Below are 16,281 nucleotides of genomic sequence, written 5' to 3'. Positions count from 1 at the left end.
TACAGATCAACGTTGGAAATGCAACCGTGGCGATTGCGTTTTCTTTATTCCTTCGTCTCTCGGCCTTCGGCGGCCGCTGAGGCGACACAAAGGAAACAGCCTCCGCATCACCCTCCTCCGCAACGGCTATCTCCCCTCATTAGTTTGATCTCCTTTGACCCTTCTTTTGTAGCGTATGGATTTCCACGGCAGCAGTGGCAGCAGCATCAATAACATGTGAGTCACCGTGCTCCTTCGATCTTTCACGAACAGAATTTGATCCCGATGCTTTAATTTCTTCTTTGCATTTCGATTCTCTTTCTATTTTGTTCGATCTGTATAATCTGCCTATGTTTTCGCATCAGTAGTTCCTATTGCCCGATGCCTGTCTCACCGTAGTAAGAATGCATTGATCTTGAATTGGGAATGCTACCATAATTCATCGGTGTTCTTGCTTCGATCAGTATACTGTTTGATTATTTGCCCGTACAAGTCGCATAGTCTTGTTAAGAAATTAGGATCAGCATCGCTAGAATTTATTATCGGTGGTTTACTGGATTGCTTCTGAGCTTCGAAGGTAAATTGTAATTATCAACCAAACTCATCTATCCGCTTCAGATGTAAAATCCTTACTTTGCTCTGGAATTGAAATTCCACGGACCAATCGATGCTTGTTTTCTGCTAATGTCATGTGGAATGTGTGGCAGTGGTATGTGGGACTGGCAAGACGAAGATTGTTGCCTGGCCAGAGATTCCCGGCTTGGTGTGTTGTTTGTCTTTGTTGTTATAAAACCATCTTATGTGGAAAATTTGTTACTTGTACTTATTGACCATATCTGGTATCCACAATCATAGGTTTGTCTCATTGCCCGTGGGATGACGATAACCGGAAAAATGAGTGTCTGCTGAATGTCCTGGTGAATCAAACTCCAATTAGAGATTGTGGCTTGGATGTCATTGATGCAGGTATGTCTGTCATCTTCCACTTCATTCTAGATTAGATGGTTCTAAGAGCTACATTGACAAGAGAGAGACAGTAGCAGGTAAGACTAAGAGAGGTCTCGAAGAACATAAAGAGGCATCACAAGTAAAAAGGCGTCGGGTTCTACGATTTCCTTCTGTTGCTGACGGTGCCACAGCTGACAATGGACAGCCATCTTCTGCACCAGTACGTTCCAAGGTCTTTAATGTAATAGTATGAAGTAGAATAACTCTCCTAATTGGTCCTAATTAAACTAAATCATAACTTGCTTGCACTTAACATTCAGGGTGACTCCATGGTAGTAGATGGATGGCCAGAAAATTTACAGTGGAATCCCATCTGGAGTTCAGGTTTTTCATCTCGGCCTGACATGTTTTTTTTTTTTTTTCCTTCATCTTAACTGATGCAGATGTATTTTAGCTATTCTGATTATGAAATCCATATCAGATGATAGTTTTCTGTTTAGCAAGGAAGTCTTGGACCAATCATCAGATGAGTGGCTAGAGAACTATTTTAATGACAGTGATATGTATTGCAGCTCTAATGAAATGTCAGTTCCTTCTACGCTTACTTCTACTGCTTTGTCCTTTTTGTCCATAACCTGAGGTTGATTTTTTCACGGTAGGTCTTCCAGTAACAATGAACATATCGAGCCCAATGATCAAGTTGATGTTGCAGGTTAGTGGAGAACTCTCCATTTTGTTTGTAGGCGAAAGCCAATCATGGACACCATTTTCAGAATTTCAATTTGTTCACACAGTGAGACACTATTATTTGGCAATATTTTCAACATCTCCTTTGTTCTTCACAGATTTCTGCAATGTAGAACCTGATACAAGGACTATTGTCATCCCCAAAACCCCCAAGGCTTCTACTGTTAAGATTTTTACGGGTATCTTTGTGGTCTCACTCAACCGAGTTAGTTTGTTTTAAATATTTAGGGGTTTTGTCTTTCAATGCTTAATTCTCCTCACTGTCTAGTAATTTTCTCACTCTTCTTTCAGGTAGAAGATCTCATATCAATTCTCCCACAAAGTTAACTACCTCTGTTGCTTATCCTTTTAGCCTGGTGAAACCATCTGAAGTCCAAGGGCACTTGACCTTGAAAGACATAAATCAGCGGATTCATGCTCCGCCACCATCAAGATCATTCGACAAGAAGGACAATAACCCTTCCATTATTTATCCAACCTCTGCTTTTTCTGGGAAGCCTGTGGTTGTGAAAACTAAGATTCTCACCCAAGGGGGAAAAGGAAGCATTACAATCCTAAGAACCAAAGGCTGAGCAGGTGGCCTTCTTTTAAATAAGATTAGCAGTCAGCGAATGTGCTGAGGCATCACCAAGATCCTGATCACCAAAGGCTGACCTCATGGGTCCAATTCTAAATCATTTTTTGTGCATGGCATGTCATCGATTCTTTGTTTCTGTCAATTTTATTGATTAATTTGTGGGTGGCAATTGTGTTGCTCCTGAATGGAATGCGTTAACTTGCCTTTTGCTGGGTCTAATTTTGTGTACTTGGGCATTTGAGTGAAACAATAGAGTCCTTTTGATTAAGACAAAGATGGTATTGTTCTTGAACAAGTTTGCTTTTCTCCTGATTATTGTTATCTGTGATAAATTGGGAATTCCAAATGGCATCACTAACTGGGCGGTTCGGTTCATTGATGGGGTTGGCAATTTCTTATAAAGTTCATATGCGTCTCTGGGAGAAAGGAGTAGATCCTAGTTTTTTTGTTTACAGTGAAAATGCTGCTTCTTGATTAACACAACTGAGGATCTATAGCCGAGCTAAATGCCCAATGAAGGAAAAGGTCAGCTTTCTTAATGAAGATGAAACATTTGAAAATACTTTTGAGATCCATTTCACTGAAAAATATAACGATATCAAGTGCCTACCAGATAGTTCGTCTCTCAATCTCCTCCTAATCATGCCAGACTCGTGAGGCTTCCCCTATGGACGATGGTAGCATGCATGATAACTGCAATGGCATACTTCACCTTGGTTTATGAGGCATCATCGTTCGTACGCCCTTAGAGGGCAAAGAAAAGCAGGTCATGTGTCTCTTCATAATTCAATCTTCTTCAAATATACAATTCCTGGAAGGAGTTCTCCGAGCGAACACTTTAAAGCACAGGCTTGAGACACACGCAGCGGCTAATCTACTTGATGTAGTAGGGGAGGTCGAGTACATAAAGAAGAAAGTAAGCCCAGACGACGCCGGAGATCCCTCCGAAGAAGAACCCGCCCGTGAATTGTGCCCACCCCTCGGCCGTCTGTAGCTTGTCCGCCTCCTTCTTCCTGCCGGTCAGCGTCAGCGTCGGCGCCGTCGACGGCTCGCCTTCCTTGAACGACGCAACCCCGTACATGGTCAGGCAGATGCTGAGGATCACGACGAGGCCGGCGGCGGCCAGCGATCCCGCAGCTCCGGCGATCTCGGTGTTGCGGAGGGGCCCGGCCTTAACGAAGGGCCCCACGAGGAGGTAGCCGTGGGCGAGGCCCACCTCGACGCCGCGAAGGAGCGGGCTCACGGCGGTCCGGTAGGCAGGGAGGTTGGACAAGTACCAGGCGATCAGCGGACTGGATGTCACCGGCGTCTCCAGGCTTCCGATGAAGGGGTCGCCGTTGATCGGCTGGATCACTTGGTAAGTTGGCTGTGGCAATTCAGATAAGAGAAGTGATGAAGGTGGGAATCATTCCTAAGCAAAAGATCGACATATGTAGAAGACTTGTTTCTTGCCTTCTCTGCTTGGATGGCTCTAACCGTGAGACAAAGCTTCTTCCTGGAGTGCAGGTCTCTGAGTGGTGTGGCCGACAGGCCTCTGGGGATGACAAGACGCCTACTGCTCCTGCAGGAAAAGAGAAGGCTGCTCTTCAACTGGCTGGCCATGGGAGGGGCAGAAGCCAGTGCCATTGTCGTTCCTGCTGCAGTTCTCACTCGAGCACGCGGGGAGGAGAATGGAGCAGACGAAGGACTCGGGAGAGTCTATATCGGAAACGGAAAAGGATGCAACGTGAGGAAGAAGTAGAATCTAGTTTGAAGTGAGGTGTCGGAACACTGGTCTCTCATTGGATGGGTGAGATCCCCAACCCTATCCTTATCCCACAGCGGAGATTGTGATGCTGCTCTCTTGTGCTATGTGGCCATTGTTCATCACCTCACAATCGATGTCGATGGCAAAAACTAGTTAGTATATGATTTTTCTTCCCCTTTGAATTATGCTTATAATTGTATCATGATATTATTGGTGGATGCATTCTGGTCAATGTTTCTAACCAGACATTAGAATAATGATGACATTTTATGTCTAATTAACGATTAATTTATTAAATATTCCATCTATTTACGATGAAGGGCAGTGATCGACGGGGGGATAAACCAATCATTTCTGGAAAAACAATAAGTGTTCTGTCGAAAATTTTCGCCACGTTATGGGGAAAAAAAATAATTAAAATTGGAAGTTTCTTTCTGGGCGAATTCGCTTAAATATAAATACCAAAAAAAAAGTTACTTTGGATAAGCAAATTGGTCAACATTGAGTTTGTTTCGGACCCCAATGTTTAGGTCAAAGTCCTTCGACTTGGGCTAAACCTAAAAGAACGACGGAGGGAGGAGTCCACCACGACGGGGAGATACTCTTTCTTCTCACCCCAAAAGAGATAGCCGGCTCGTTCCAGCGCTCGATTACCGAAGCGATGGCTAAGGGCCGAAGCAACGCTGCCGGGGGCCGCGGCGGAGACGAAATAGCTGCCCCCGAGGAAGCTGTGGTTGGGTTCGCCAAACTCCAGGGCGACGACTTCGAGTACTACATGCAGACGTACTCGATCGTGCTGGGCCGCAACAGCAAGACGTCGGAGGTGGACGTCGACCTCGCCTCCATCGGCGGCGGCATGAGCATATCGCGCCGCCACGCCCGCATCTTCTACGACTTCCCTCGTCGCCGCTTCGCCCTCGAGGTCCTCGGCAAGAACGGCTGTTTTGTCGAGGGCGTACCCCACGCTCCCGGCGCCCCACCCGTCGAGCTCGACTCGCAGGACCTCCTCCAGATGGGGGAAAAGCGGTTCTACTTCCTCCTCCCTTCCCGCTCCGTCTTTGCCGCTGGTCCCGTCCCCCGCTGCCAGCCCCCTGCCGCTCTCGCGCCGTCCGCTGGCCGTGCCAGGCCGCGCGACTACGGGAATGAGGTGCATGGTGGTGATGCCGAGGAAGAGGAGGAATATGAGGAGGAAGCAGGGGAAGATGAGGCTAGGCGTGCAGTAGTTGGTAGTTCAGGGAAGAGGCGGAGGAGGGATCTTGGTGAGGAGAATGTGGAGGAATTTGGTAGGGCCGAGGAGGCTGCACCACTGCGACACTCGGGTCAGTATCAAAACCCTCTTCTTTTTCATTGCTTCTTAGTAAATAACATCAATACTTGCCATTGTTGCACTATATTTCTGTGTTCTGTTCTTGGATTGTCAATGGATAGATAACCAATCTAGAACCAATGACAAGAAAAGTCTTAGGACCGATCAAAAAAGTTATAATTCGGAAATGAAATTTGGTAAAATTGGAATATTTGACATTGCTGATTTATTAATGCACTTATTTTCTAGGAGTCATTTCTATAAATGTAGCCTTGAAACACTCATGACTCATATATTACAGGAAAAGTTAAATTGTATACAGTTAACCATATTTAAGAGTACAACCCTTTCCCTCTATTTTATAGAACCTCAAATTAATAGAAAAGAAAAACTAAAAAATTAAAATTAAAAACAAGAAAATTATGTTCATTGAGCCATAGCTATTCGGTCACCCTTCCTTTTTCAGAAAAGATGTACTTCCAAATTTGTTTTGGTAGATAAGCTTCCATTTTCACAGAATATTTGGCTGATGGGTCTCGATACCAGTTCAGGTTCTCATATCCCCCGTATCCACATCGAGCTAGATTTTAAGCAAGGTATATTTTGTCATTATAAAGCTGTATAGCTGTTCAAGATGCCGTATAATCATACTCATATTACCTTGATTCCGTTAAGCATATAAGTACTTGAATGATACGAAGGAGATTATCAAGCATCCCACTCTATTTAAACCTTTAATCAAATTTCACTGTCGTATTGAAAGTTCCACTAAGAATTTGGCAATATACCTGACAGTGAAGAAGCCCGAGACAAGGTCAAGGGCTGACAGAGAAGTGGACAATCAACAACTCCTGCAATTGGAAGAGAAAGATGTCATCTCATCTGTGACGACTTTGCTATCTAATCTTTGTGGCCCAGGAGAATGGTTGCCTATGGAAAAACTTCATGCAAAGGTTAGTTGATAACTGATCTGGCAAATGATTGTGCTTCTTTGAGTTACTCTGTGTATTACAGTAGGCTTTTTTTATATTTGCATTTCTGTGGGGAAAAAAAAGGCTAATCATAGGCACAAGAAGTGGTTGGCTGATTTGTTGTGATTTCCTAGTGCAGGACCATGCTATTGCTTACTACTACATGAACATATCTAATTGGAATTAGTGACTAATATAGAAATGTATAAGGATGCAGCAACCAAAAAAGAAAGTCATCATCTTTTCTTGGATTCTTTATCATTGCTATTATATTCATGTAAGCGGCGCCAGTCTCATGCACATTTTTATCTTTGGTAAACTAGACATTTTGATGGTTGATTTTACTTATTCATAATGAAACTTGAGAAGAAAGCCTACATTAGATCTACACCCAAGAAGACAGTAGAGTTATAAGGTTTCAAAAATTTTTATCGCACTTTGGAGATTATTAAGGAGTTTAAATGGGTATCTTTGTGATAACTTGATGCTTTGAGTTGCAAAGATGAAAAATTCTTGCATGTGAAAGTAAGGAAATTAGTACCGGTAACATCAACTTGATAGGCCATTCCATTCAATTTTCTGGTTAGTAAGTTGTAATTTTGACGAGGGAATCAAATAGTAGGAGTTACAGTGGATTCTTGGGGTTGCTAGATGGGGTCAGCTTCAGGTTCAGATGGAGAGATAGGGCAGATTTGATTGGGTTAAGAAAATGCAAACCCATACTCAACCCACTTGGGTTTGGTTCAGGTGTAGGTTAACCGCCTAAACATATGTTTGCAATATTGATGATGATGATGATGATATTGATCGGGCAAATTATAGTCTATCCACCTATCTTGGGTTCATCTGTACTTAGTTAATATGTGTTTTTAGAAGGATCACTCGGCACACCTTTGTTATCCTCCATCCTCATCCTAAACCTATCGTTGCCCACCTTACTTTGAATTATTATGATAGAAAAATTAGTCGTATGTAAACTTTATATTACTTGTAGAAGGCTAAACTAGGTTTTGTACATCCAGAACGTTGCAAAACTCGCCAAAAAACATAAGTGAATTAAGTACATTTTTGTGTTGACGCATATATGATATTGGCAACATGGTCGTGATTTGTATATTGTTACACAATTAATAGATCTCATTGTTCAAGTTTGCCCATATATTTTTTTAGAGGATATGGACTTAGATATAGATAGAAGTGGATACTAAATTCTAAAATCAGGATTATCAACATGGAAATCTTATAATGGTCACCACAAATGAAAATAGATTTTGAGCAGCTAGAGCATAAAATTGATTGTTTTTCTCTCTCATCAGAATATCATCTAATTGTATGCCATTTTGAAGGTTTCAGATACAGTGAAGAGTGAAGACCATGTTTCATATCTCATACTGGAGCAATTAAACTTTTAACAGGCTTCCTCATATATCTCTTACTGCATATCTCTTTTGGCCCTGTTCTGCTCGGGTAGTCACTAAAGATAGATGATATTAGTTATAATTTGAAACAGACATCATGGATGAATTGGTGCTCGCTAATTGAATTCTGCTAAGAAAAGTTGGTTCAGGGGAATATAAAATGTAATGCTACAGAAAACTTTTGACAATTCCTGCACCTTGTATAATTGTTTGATTGAAGAATGTTTTTGATCTGTTTTGATAGTTTTTCTGTCTTAAAATATTTAGTTAAATCCTTATTGTTTCTAAAGATTTCCTGTGAGTCTCTAAAATTTGTCAAGGTTAAGATATCCCATGGTTGAGTTATTGTCTATGACTATCAAATTATTGAATGGTTAATCATTTTCCAGGTATTTTGTTCATCTGATACAAGATCACTATTTACAAATCTTATATCAATAACTCGCTGCTGATTAACTGCTCGTCTTTAGTAGATACCTAATCTTAAATTTGTCATGTTCTAATATTTTTACTTTTCTTCTGATCCAGTTGTTTGAAATATATGGTGATGTATGGCATCACAGCCGAGTAAGAAGATACTTGACATCTGAAGACTATCCTGAAAGTGAAACAGAAGGTAGACCTTGGTTTGGCCTATTGATGCTGCTACGGAAACACCCAGAGCACTTTGCAATTAACATACGGTCGAAGGGAAGGGCGAAATCAGAATTTGTTTCGTTAGTCTCATTGCATTGCTAAGTATCTTCTGGAATCGTCTTGTGTAGCTCCATAAAAATAGGTGGAAATAATATATACTTTTGCATTGGCATCTTGTTTCCCTTTGCTTGCTATACTGGTACAGGAATGTCAAAATAAAACATGATTTCCGAAACCATCAGCAATTACTTTTTCCTGTTGTTCATCCCAGAAAGATAAAAAGTCTATAGCTACCACTAGATTTCAGGCACCATAACAAATGATCATGGCATGGCATCTGCAGTTGTTGTATGGTGGAGCACCCAGTTACTGCAGTTAGTGATGTAGCAGGAGTTGACAGAATCATCTATAAGCTGTTCATGAAATTTAAGTAGCTTAAATTTTGACCAAAATTTATCTCATCAATTGGATTATTACGATAGTCTTGAATCCTATGATTGTTTTACACATTTGTCTGTTACAGGGTTTCCAATGATTAAGTTGCTTGCGTATTGTATTGATAGTCTAATGTTGATGTATTTTTGGACATTTGCATGGTCACGCTTTAATATGTCCTTTTAAAGAATAAGCATCTTTTGTATGGAATGCAGGTGCAAGTTGTGTCAAAACTTCATCGACAATGTCATATTAAAATCTGTGCTTTTAGCAGTAACCCAAAAAGGGGGGGCGGAAAAAAAAAGCTCATGAACAAAGCTCTTGTTGACAAAGGTTGGTCGTGTGATTTATGTTGTGTGTTGATGGTGACCTTGCTTTTCATTATTAAGCTCTTAAGAAATGAATAAGATTCATATTCATGCGATTTGATACAGTGCTGCTCTAACGCAACACCTCATCAACACCATTATCCTCGCACTCCCAGTTGCTAGTTGCCGTCTGGCATCCGACTCCCTCGACTTCTTTTGTCTCTCTACACTACAAAAGCTCTAGTGTTGTGTTCGTTCCGCAGGTCAAAATGTACTAATCTCGCCTAAAACATCATTTTTCAGAAAAAAAAATTGGTTTTTTTTTTGTTTGTCAAAATTGGTTTTCTGGTAAAAAATTAATAGAAAATTTCTTTTATGATCCATAAAATAGTTTGTATTTCAAATAATGCTAGTTGCAAGATGAGCTATATAACTAATTTCATAGTATTTATAGGAACATTATGATCCAAATACCTGTGGAGGTCGGCCAAGGCGTGTCGAGGCCGGAGAAGATGACGACGCTGGGACGGCGGCGTCGGCTCGAGGGAGGTACTGAGAGAAGGTGGCGGAGAACGAGCTCTCCTCCTCTATGATTAGTATTCTTCTTCTTCTTCTTCCTTCGTCGTCGTTTCTTCTTCCTCTTCGATCCTTCGTCGGAGTCGGTCACCACACGTTTGTTATGTCCGCGGGGCTGAATGCACGGAAGGGACGGGTCACCGGGAATGTAATGCTTCGTGTGTCTCGGACTCGGTGAGAGTTTCCGCCGTATTCCTAATCATTGTGGAGTGAGTTCAATCAAACAACCCACATAACTTCTAATTCCCGGTGAAACTACCAGATCGATAGTCTCCTTACGATACGTTGACACAGTTCGGGCTCGAACCTGATCTCAACCCGAGCTCGAACCAGGAAAGCCTGGTTCAAACTTGGCTTGGTTGCACCCCCACCAGCTCAGCCACCCTTTGGCTTTTCTCCTCCATCCTTGTGCACTCTCCTCTCGGACACTGGCCTCCATCTTGCAACCCTCGATACCTTCGCAGAGAGTTCTTGGCGACCGATGGCCGGAAAGCCGCTGCCCTCCGCGGCCACGGCCGCCTGCTCTATCCAGCGCTCTCTCCTCGCTGTCGCTGCCCTTACCCTGATCTGCTTCAGCCTCCTCTCTCTCAGATCCCTCCGCTCGTCTCCCCAATTTCCCTCCCCGGAGGTACTCGAAGTATAACAACAAGATCTCTCTCTCTTTTGTGTCGTATTCTCCTTCTGTTCTTTCATTTCCTGCAATGTCACTGATTCTTGATGCTGAAGGTGGCTGTGGCCGAAGTTTCCAGCGATCTTTCCAGCCGGATGCTGGCCCCTTCCTCGATCTACCACTCCCCGGACGTCTTCTTGAAGAACTACGCGGAGATGGAGAGGAAATTTAAGGTTTTTATCTACCCGGATGGGGATCCGAATACCTACTTCCAGACACCGCGGAAGCTGACTGGGAAGTACTCCAGCGAGGGGTACTTCTTCCAGAACATCCGCGAGAGCCGCTTCCGGACGGAGGATGCCGATCAGGCCGACCTGTTCTTTGTGCCCATATCGTGCCATAAGATGAGAGGGAAGGTTAGAGTTTTCGAGATCTTTGTGCTTCGTTCCACATCTTTTCATTGTCACTGTAACCTCTGTATCTATGCACTTTTAATTCTTTCGTTCATCTAGGATACTTTCAGCTTACTAGTTAACACTAAGTATTATCATTACATCATTTTGGTTGTACAACGTTTCGTATGTGATTTAATGTGGTATATTTACTAGGTGTGTTATATATATGGTCCGTAATTGCAATAGGAAAGGGACCGAAAGAACAAATCCAATATGTGAATATTCTCTGCCAAAAACCTGTTACTCCTACAGGCAACTGATTATAGTTTTAGTTTAAATGACTCTCAACTGATTCAGAGAACTCTAGAGGCTCAGCCAATACAAGAACAACATAATGTTGGATCAATTATAGGGTTCTACCGTACCTATTCCAGTTAACTATATCGAAGAGAAGTATAATATACTCACTGATGATGGTATGTTTCAGACGTTCATTTATGCATGTCATGCCAGAATGTTTACGTTTTCTATAAATTATGGATGCATCAAAAAGTAGGTCCTACAATATGTGAATATGCTCTGCCAAAAACCTTTACCTCCTACGGGCAAATGATTATAATTTTAGTTTAAATGACTCACAATGGATTCAGAAAACTCTATAGGCTCAGCCAATACAAGAACAACATAATGTTGGATCAATTATAGTGTTCTACCATACCCATTCTAGTTAACTATGTCGAAGAGAAGTATAATATACTCACTGATGATGGGCATGTTTCAGACTTTCATTTATGCACGTCATGCCAGAATTTTTACGTTTTCTATGAATTATGGATGCATCAAAGAGTAGGTCCTACAAATTATTTTTACATGGGATGATGTTACAGTCATTTGGGAAAATTGTCTATCAAATTTGGATATGGTCGTAGTTTGTTTGCTGAACAAGAAGGCTTTTACTGCATTTTGGTTGATCTTTTTCCTTTGTACATATTTTTTTTTTTTCTGTTTTGCAGGGCATATCATATGAGAATATGACCATCATAGTTCAAAATTATGTTGAAAGCTTGATAAGTAAATATCCATATTGGAATAGAACCATGGGTGCAGATCACTTTTTTGTAACTTGCCATGATGTTGGTGTGAGAGCATTTGAAGGACTTCAAATGGTTGTAAAGAATTCAATTCGGGTTGTCTGTTCGCCAAGCTATGATGTTGGTTACATCCCACACAAGGATATAGCTCTTCCCCAAGTGCTGCAGCCATTTGCTCTGCCACCAGGAGGAAATGATATTGAGAACAGGTTGAAACCTGACTTGAGCAGATGTTTCTTTTACATGATTGGTTCTAGGGCACAGGTAATAGACATCATGTGACAGTTATAGCTGGGGATTTATGTTATTGATCATTGGGTTAATCGCGTTATACCAACCTACATGATCCAGCTTCTGTATTTACATCCAATGCTGATTAATATACTGGCATTGTGTTGTACATATATATTGATTTATTTAACTTCAATTATTTTCATTGTTGCAATTTGAGGAGTGCACCAAAAAGTGTTTTATCTGCATTTCTAAAGGTGTTAACCTATAGTTCAGTTAGCATACTTGTTTGCCTCAAAGCCTAGTCAATTCATTGTGACCTTAGAATAAAAGACAATGACCATGCACTGATAACTTGCTTTTCTTGAACCCTTACACAAACACCAGGACTATACTTGGATTTTGGGCAGGCCATAGAAACTCAAAGATAAGAGTCATATTAGCTCGTGTATGGGAGAATGACACAGAGCTTGCCATTAGCAATAATCGCATAAGCAGAGCTACTGGAGAGTTGGTCTATCAGAAGCAGTTCTACAGGACGAAGTTCTGCATATGTCCAGGTGGTTCCCAAGTCAACAGTGCTCGCATAGCAGACTCCATTCACTATGGATGTATTCCAGGTTAGAACCCCATCATTTAATTACTCAGGTAGATGGATATATTATCATCGTGTAGTCCTAGTTCATTTGAATTTGTTATCTGCTGTTGTTTTCTACATAAGTGCAGTTTGCTAACCAGAGTTCATTTTTCCAATTTGCAGTAATTATATCCAATTACTATGATCTGCCATTTAATGACATCCTTGACTGGCAGAAGTTCTCTGTTATACTCAAGGAGAGTGATGTCTACCAGCTTAAGTCTATTCTGAAGTCCATACCACATGAGAAGTTTGTTGAGTTGCATGAGCACTTAGTTGAGGTATGCCATCATTAATTTCTAGTAATGAGACATAAGATCGACTGGCTGGAGAAGTGCTTAAACCCAATTCTATCAGTAAATTATATCGCTAGTTGAACTTTGGAGAAATTTTCAGTTGTGCAGATAAACTTCCAATGTTTTCCAATTGACACTAAATGTTAACAAAAGATACAATCATATCCTGCCGTCAGCTTTCATTTAAGCCTTGATGAAAAGCTGAATTGCGGTTGCACATTAGGACTTGACCTGCCATCCTGGTAAGAGCTTTAACAAAAGATGTTGCGCAACGTGCCCATTATAAATCAAGGCAAGGCAAGTCTAATTATACCTCTAAAATTTTTTGTTGTCTATGCCAAGTTGGAAAGTCAGATCTTATTATGCAACAAGGCCAACTTTCCTTAAGGTTCATGGATGAAAGTTGATACTATGACTTGATGGAAATTACTTAAAACTTTAGGAAGTCTATTGGCGAAAGTTGAAGCTAGAGATCTAATTAAAATTTGCCCCAAAGCTCAAGAACTAGTGGTGTGTTTTGCTCTACTTTTAGTTGTTATACTGAAAATATCTGTATGTTCCATGCAATCAAAGTTCATTGTCTTTTTTAATATGGACTCTCTAAATCCCAAGTTGCTTCAAGATGAAGCATCAGAAATCAGCAAAGAGAAAATAGGAGGAAATGCTGCTAATAAAGAGCTAATGACGAGCCGTAATATCTGACTCTCATGTCCTTTGTGGTGAACTTGTAGTGTTGAGAAGAACATGAAGAGTACTTTGATTCTCAATTATTTCAGGATTTTCCTTGTGTTTGTCTTATAAAAAGAGAATAGTTACAAGAGGTGTAACTTTTATTGAAAAATGTAAAATGTTTTATTTGCTTCTATTTGTGAAATCTTAGACTCTTAAATATTTTATTTGCTTCAAATATGTGATGACTCTATGCATAGTTATATTGTCATATCACCACTTGAATGTTTCTTACTTCATTCTTCACTGTTTCTGTAGTTTTCTTGTGATGGATTTTGTCATAATTTGAGATTGAAGAGATATTAGGCTGTATAGGAGACGAGAACTTGGGGGATTGCCAATAAATAAATTTTAGTGGTCATTTTGTTTTAACTGGAGACCTATATTGATCCTCCATCATCATAAAGTGGATGCTGAGGCATTTGACAAAGGATATATATATATATATATATATATATATATATATATATATATATATATATATATATATATATATATCTTCTTGATATTCTTGAAGTTCAGGATCAGAAAGATATCTCTTGCAAGGTGCTGATGCTGATTTTTGAAGGAAAGTGGTGGTGTGTTTCAAGTTTACTGCACATTTGAGATTCTTGTAGAATCTTGTAAGTTGAGACCATATCCTTGTATTTAGGGGAGAGAGAGAGTGTGTGTGGTCTGTGCTCAATGGTCGCAGAGAGATGAAGTATGGATTAAATGTTAATTCTAAACAAGCTTTATGTGAGACTCTAGTTTGTGGCTTTCTAGAAGAACACAAGAATGCAACAGTTAATCCCAAATATTAATATATATGCACGAAAACAATATTTTCTTTTGTTAAAAGAATAAAAAAGAATAGGCTCTGCTGAAGCCTTGGTTTGTGAAGAAGTAAACCTAGATATCTAAGGGAAGCATGTTTGTTTCTTTGTAACTGGCATCCATGTTATCTGCTAGCCCCTTGGAAAATCACGACTACTGTGTTTGTGGCATTTGATCCAAAGCATCATTCACATCACTTTGCTTGTTAAATTGCACAGCTTAACACTTTTGCTTCGTCTTATCTGTTGTTTCATTTTTGTAGTATGTGAAACAGTAGTTTGATCTTCCACCCTGCTTAATTCAGACTTTGAGTTTGGTAGATGGCAAGTAGAACTTTCTGTATGCAGTATCTTGAATTATCAAAATATGACACAAGTTTTGTGTAAATGGTATATGAAAGACATGCTCCATTAAAGGAAATAAATATAATTATTGACAAGTAACAATTGTAATGACTGTCTTAAAGAAGGGTTACATTTAATAGCATCATAAGACTTCAAATGCCACCAATTGCTTTCATGTTTTAATTTTTCTTTCCCTTATTTTACATTTGGTCTGTTTTCAGGTTCAGAAGCACTTCGAATGGCACTCACCTCCAATACCATACGATGCATTCCACATGGTAATGTACGAACTTTGGCTACGGCACCATGTCATCAAGTACTGAAAGCAAGTTCACAGACCATACAATTAATTCTGTTTTTTATTAAGTCGTGAAGTGGTACATAAGGGGCCCTGGATTTTGGTAGATATCCCTGCGGAAGGTTTGCAAGAATATATTCAGTTTTTTTCTCATCCATTCAATCAGACACATTAATCCAATATTTGATCACATAGAGAAGTATGAACAGAAATGCAGGCGTAGGCACAAGCTCAGAACTTGCTGCTTAAGCATTTTCATGTTTGGATGGATATTCATCATTTTGCATTCACTGACAGAGGGGTGTGACAGAAAGTTGGCAGCAATCTGAGCTCAGAGGTAGATTGATCTCTGCTTGTCTCACTGCTGCCTCGCACTTGATCATGTAATTTGGATGGTATGCTTGAGTATCAGATCCGTGGTTTTTGCGTCTCATTATATCTGCATCGACTGTAATAATTTTGGATTTGCCCTTTGTCTGACCATTGAACAGGTGGTAGTTCCATCAGTTCTTGTATACTGTAAGCAGATGAGAGATGACAAAAAACATCACTGGATGGTTTGTAATTGGAACATAACTGGTGGAAGTATCTGTTTCATCATAATTTCTTCTGTAACCCATTTTCTTTTATCCTAATCGATTTGAGAATAGATACAGGGGAATCTAGGCTCCCTTCAGCAGAAGGCCTTGGACTGCTCCAGTATGCAACATAAGTTCCTGTTGCATTAGTATGTCTTCTCAGGGATGGAGGGGAAGATCGAGTAAACTACCAGAGACTGGTTGTCAGGTGAATTACTAATTCATATTCTTCTTTCTCTTGGAGGTAGGCTTTGGATGTGACATCCAAAATTTTCCTTCTTTTAAATTTACAATATGTGAGAAACACATCATCGTAGTCCACCAACTACTTCCCCAAACTAAGATGTCATCCTAACGAGAAAATATCATTATCGGGAGTTCCAAATCTAATATGTTGGTCAAATTTTGTGGGTTTCCGTGTGTTTGGACCTTAACCGATCTCTAATATTATTCGTACCATTCGTTTAAATGTTTTCTTTTTCCCTCTGTGCTCGATGTATCTGCAGGATAAAAGCATTCAGTGCGACCAATATGCACAAATCGAGCAAAACATCTATCTAATGCATCCACTCAGACAGAAACATTCAGAGGGCCCGATGCTCCAATCG

The 16,281-nt window shown here is 40.4% G+C and overlaps 4 protein-coding genes across 11 annotated transcripts; 3 read left to right on the top strand and 1 right to left on the bottom strand.

Annotated features, from left to right (window-relative positions):
- The first annotated feature begins 45 nt into the window (after positions 1–45).
- Positions 46–2,563, top strand: LOC135615182 (protein XRI1-like). 7 transcript variants are annotated; one of them, XM_065113341.1, is made up of 9 exons: positions 46–216; positions 687–742; positions 835–945; positions 1,017–1,159; positions 1,248–1,311; positions 1,409–1,511; positions 1,596–1,639; positions 1,773–1,853; positions 1,966–2,563. In XM_065113341.1, the coding sequence occupies exons 1-9, from the start codon at positions 176–178 to the stop codon at positions 2,244–2,246; spliced, it is 924 nt and encodes a 307-aa protein (XP_064969413.1). In that variant the 5' UTR covers positions 46–175; the 3' UTR covers positions 2,247–2,563. The 7 variants fall into 7 exon arrangements, with proteins under 7 accessions (XP_064969413.1, XP_064969410.1, XP_064969411.1 ...); XM_065113338.1 differs by having other exon boundaries at positions 1,587–1,639; positions 1,966–2,558; XM_065113339.1 differs by having other exon boundaries at positions 47–216; positions 1,020–1,159; positions 1,587–1,639; positions 1,966–2,558.
- Positions 2,564–2,989: 426 nt separating this feature from the next.
- LOC103988657 (photosystem I reaction center subunit XI, chloroplastic-like) lies at positions 2,990–4,065 on the bottom strand. Its single transcript, XM_009407257.3, has 2 exons — positions 3,704–4,065; positions 2,990–3,617 (listed from the first exon to the last, which is right to left on the bottom strand). Exons 1-2 carry the CDS (start codon positions 3,875–3,877, stop codon positions 3,126–3,128), a joined length of 666 nt encoding a protein of 221 aa, XP_009405532.1. The 5' UTR covers positions 3,878–4,065; the 3' UTR covers positions 2,990–3,125.
- A 476-nt stretch (positions 4,066–4,541) lies between these two features.
- LOC135615181 (FHA domain-containing protein FHA2-like) lies at positions 4,542–8,564 on the top strand. The gene is made up of 3 exons (XM_065113337.1): positions 4,542–5,317; positions 6,100–6,257; positions 8,222–8,564. Exons 1-3 carry the CDS (start codon positions 4,660–4,662, stop codon positions 8,429–8,431), a joined length of 1,026 nt encoding a protein of 341 aa, XP_064969409.1. The 5' UTR covers positions 4,542–4,659; the 3' UTR covers positions 8,432–8,564.
- Positions 8,565–9,948: 1,384 nt separating this feature from the next.
- LOC103988659 (probable glycosyltransferase At5g03795) lies at positions 9,949–15,698 on the top strand. Of its 2 annotated transcripts, none has more exons than XM_009407261.3 (6): positions 9,949–10,285; positions 10,375–10,674; positions 11,667–11,953; positions 12,363–12,595; positions 12,736–12,893; positions 15,019–15,698. In XM_009407261.3, exons 1-6 carry the CDS (start codon positions 10,130–10,132, stop codon positions 15,118–15,120), a joined length of 1,236 nt encoding a protein of 411 aa, XP_009405536.2. In that variant the 5' UTR covers positions 9,949–10,129; the 3' UTR covers positions 15,121–15,698. The 2 variants fall into 2 exon arrangements, with proteins under 2 accessions (XP_009405536.2, XP_009405537.2); XM_009407262.3 differs by having other exon boundaries at positions 9,953–10,276.
- The last annotated feature ends 583 nt before the right edge of the window (positions 15,699–16,281 follow it).

The sequence above is a fragment of the Musa acuminata genome, chromosome BXJ2-6 (genome assembly GCF_036884655.1).
Source record: "Musa acuminata AAA Group cultivar baxijiao chromosome BXJ2-6, Cavendish_Baxijiao_AAA, whole genome shotgun sequence".
Classification (NCBI taxonomy): Eukaryota; Viridiplantae; Streptophyta; class Magnoliopsida; order Zingiberales; family Musaceae; genus Musa; species Musa acuminata.
Note: the sequence above shows the minus strand (reverse complement) of the source record. Positions and strands in the feature narration are given on the sequence as shown.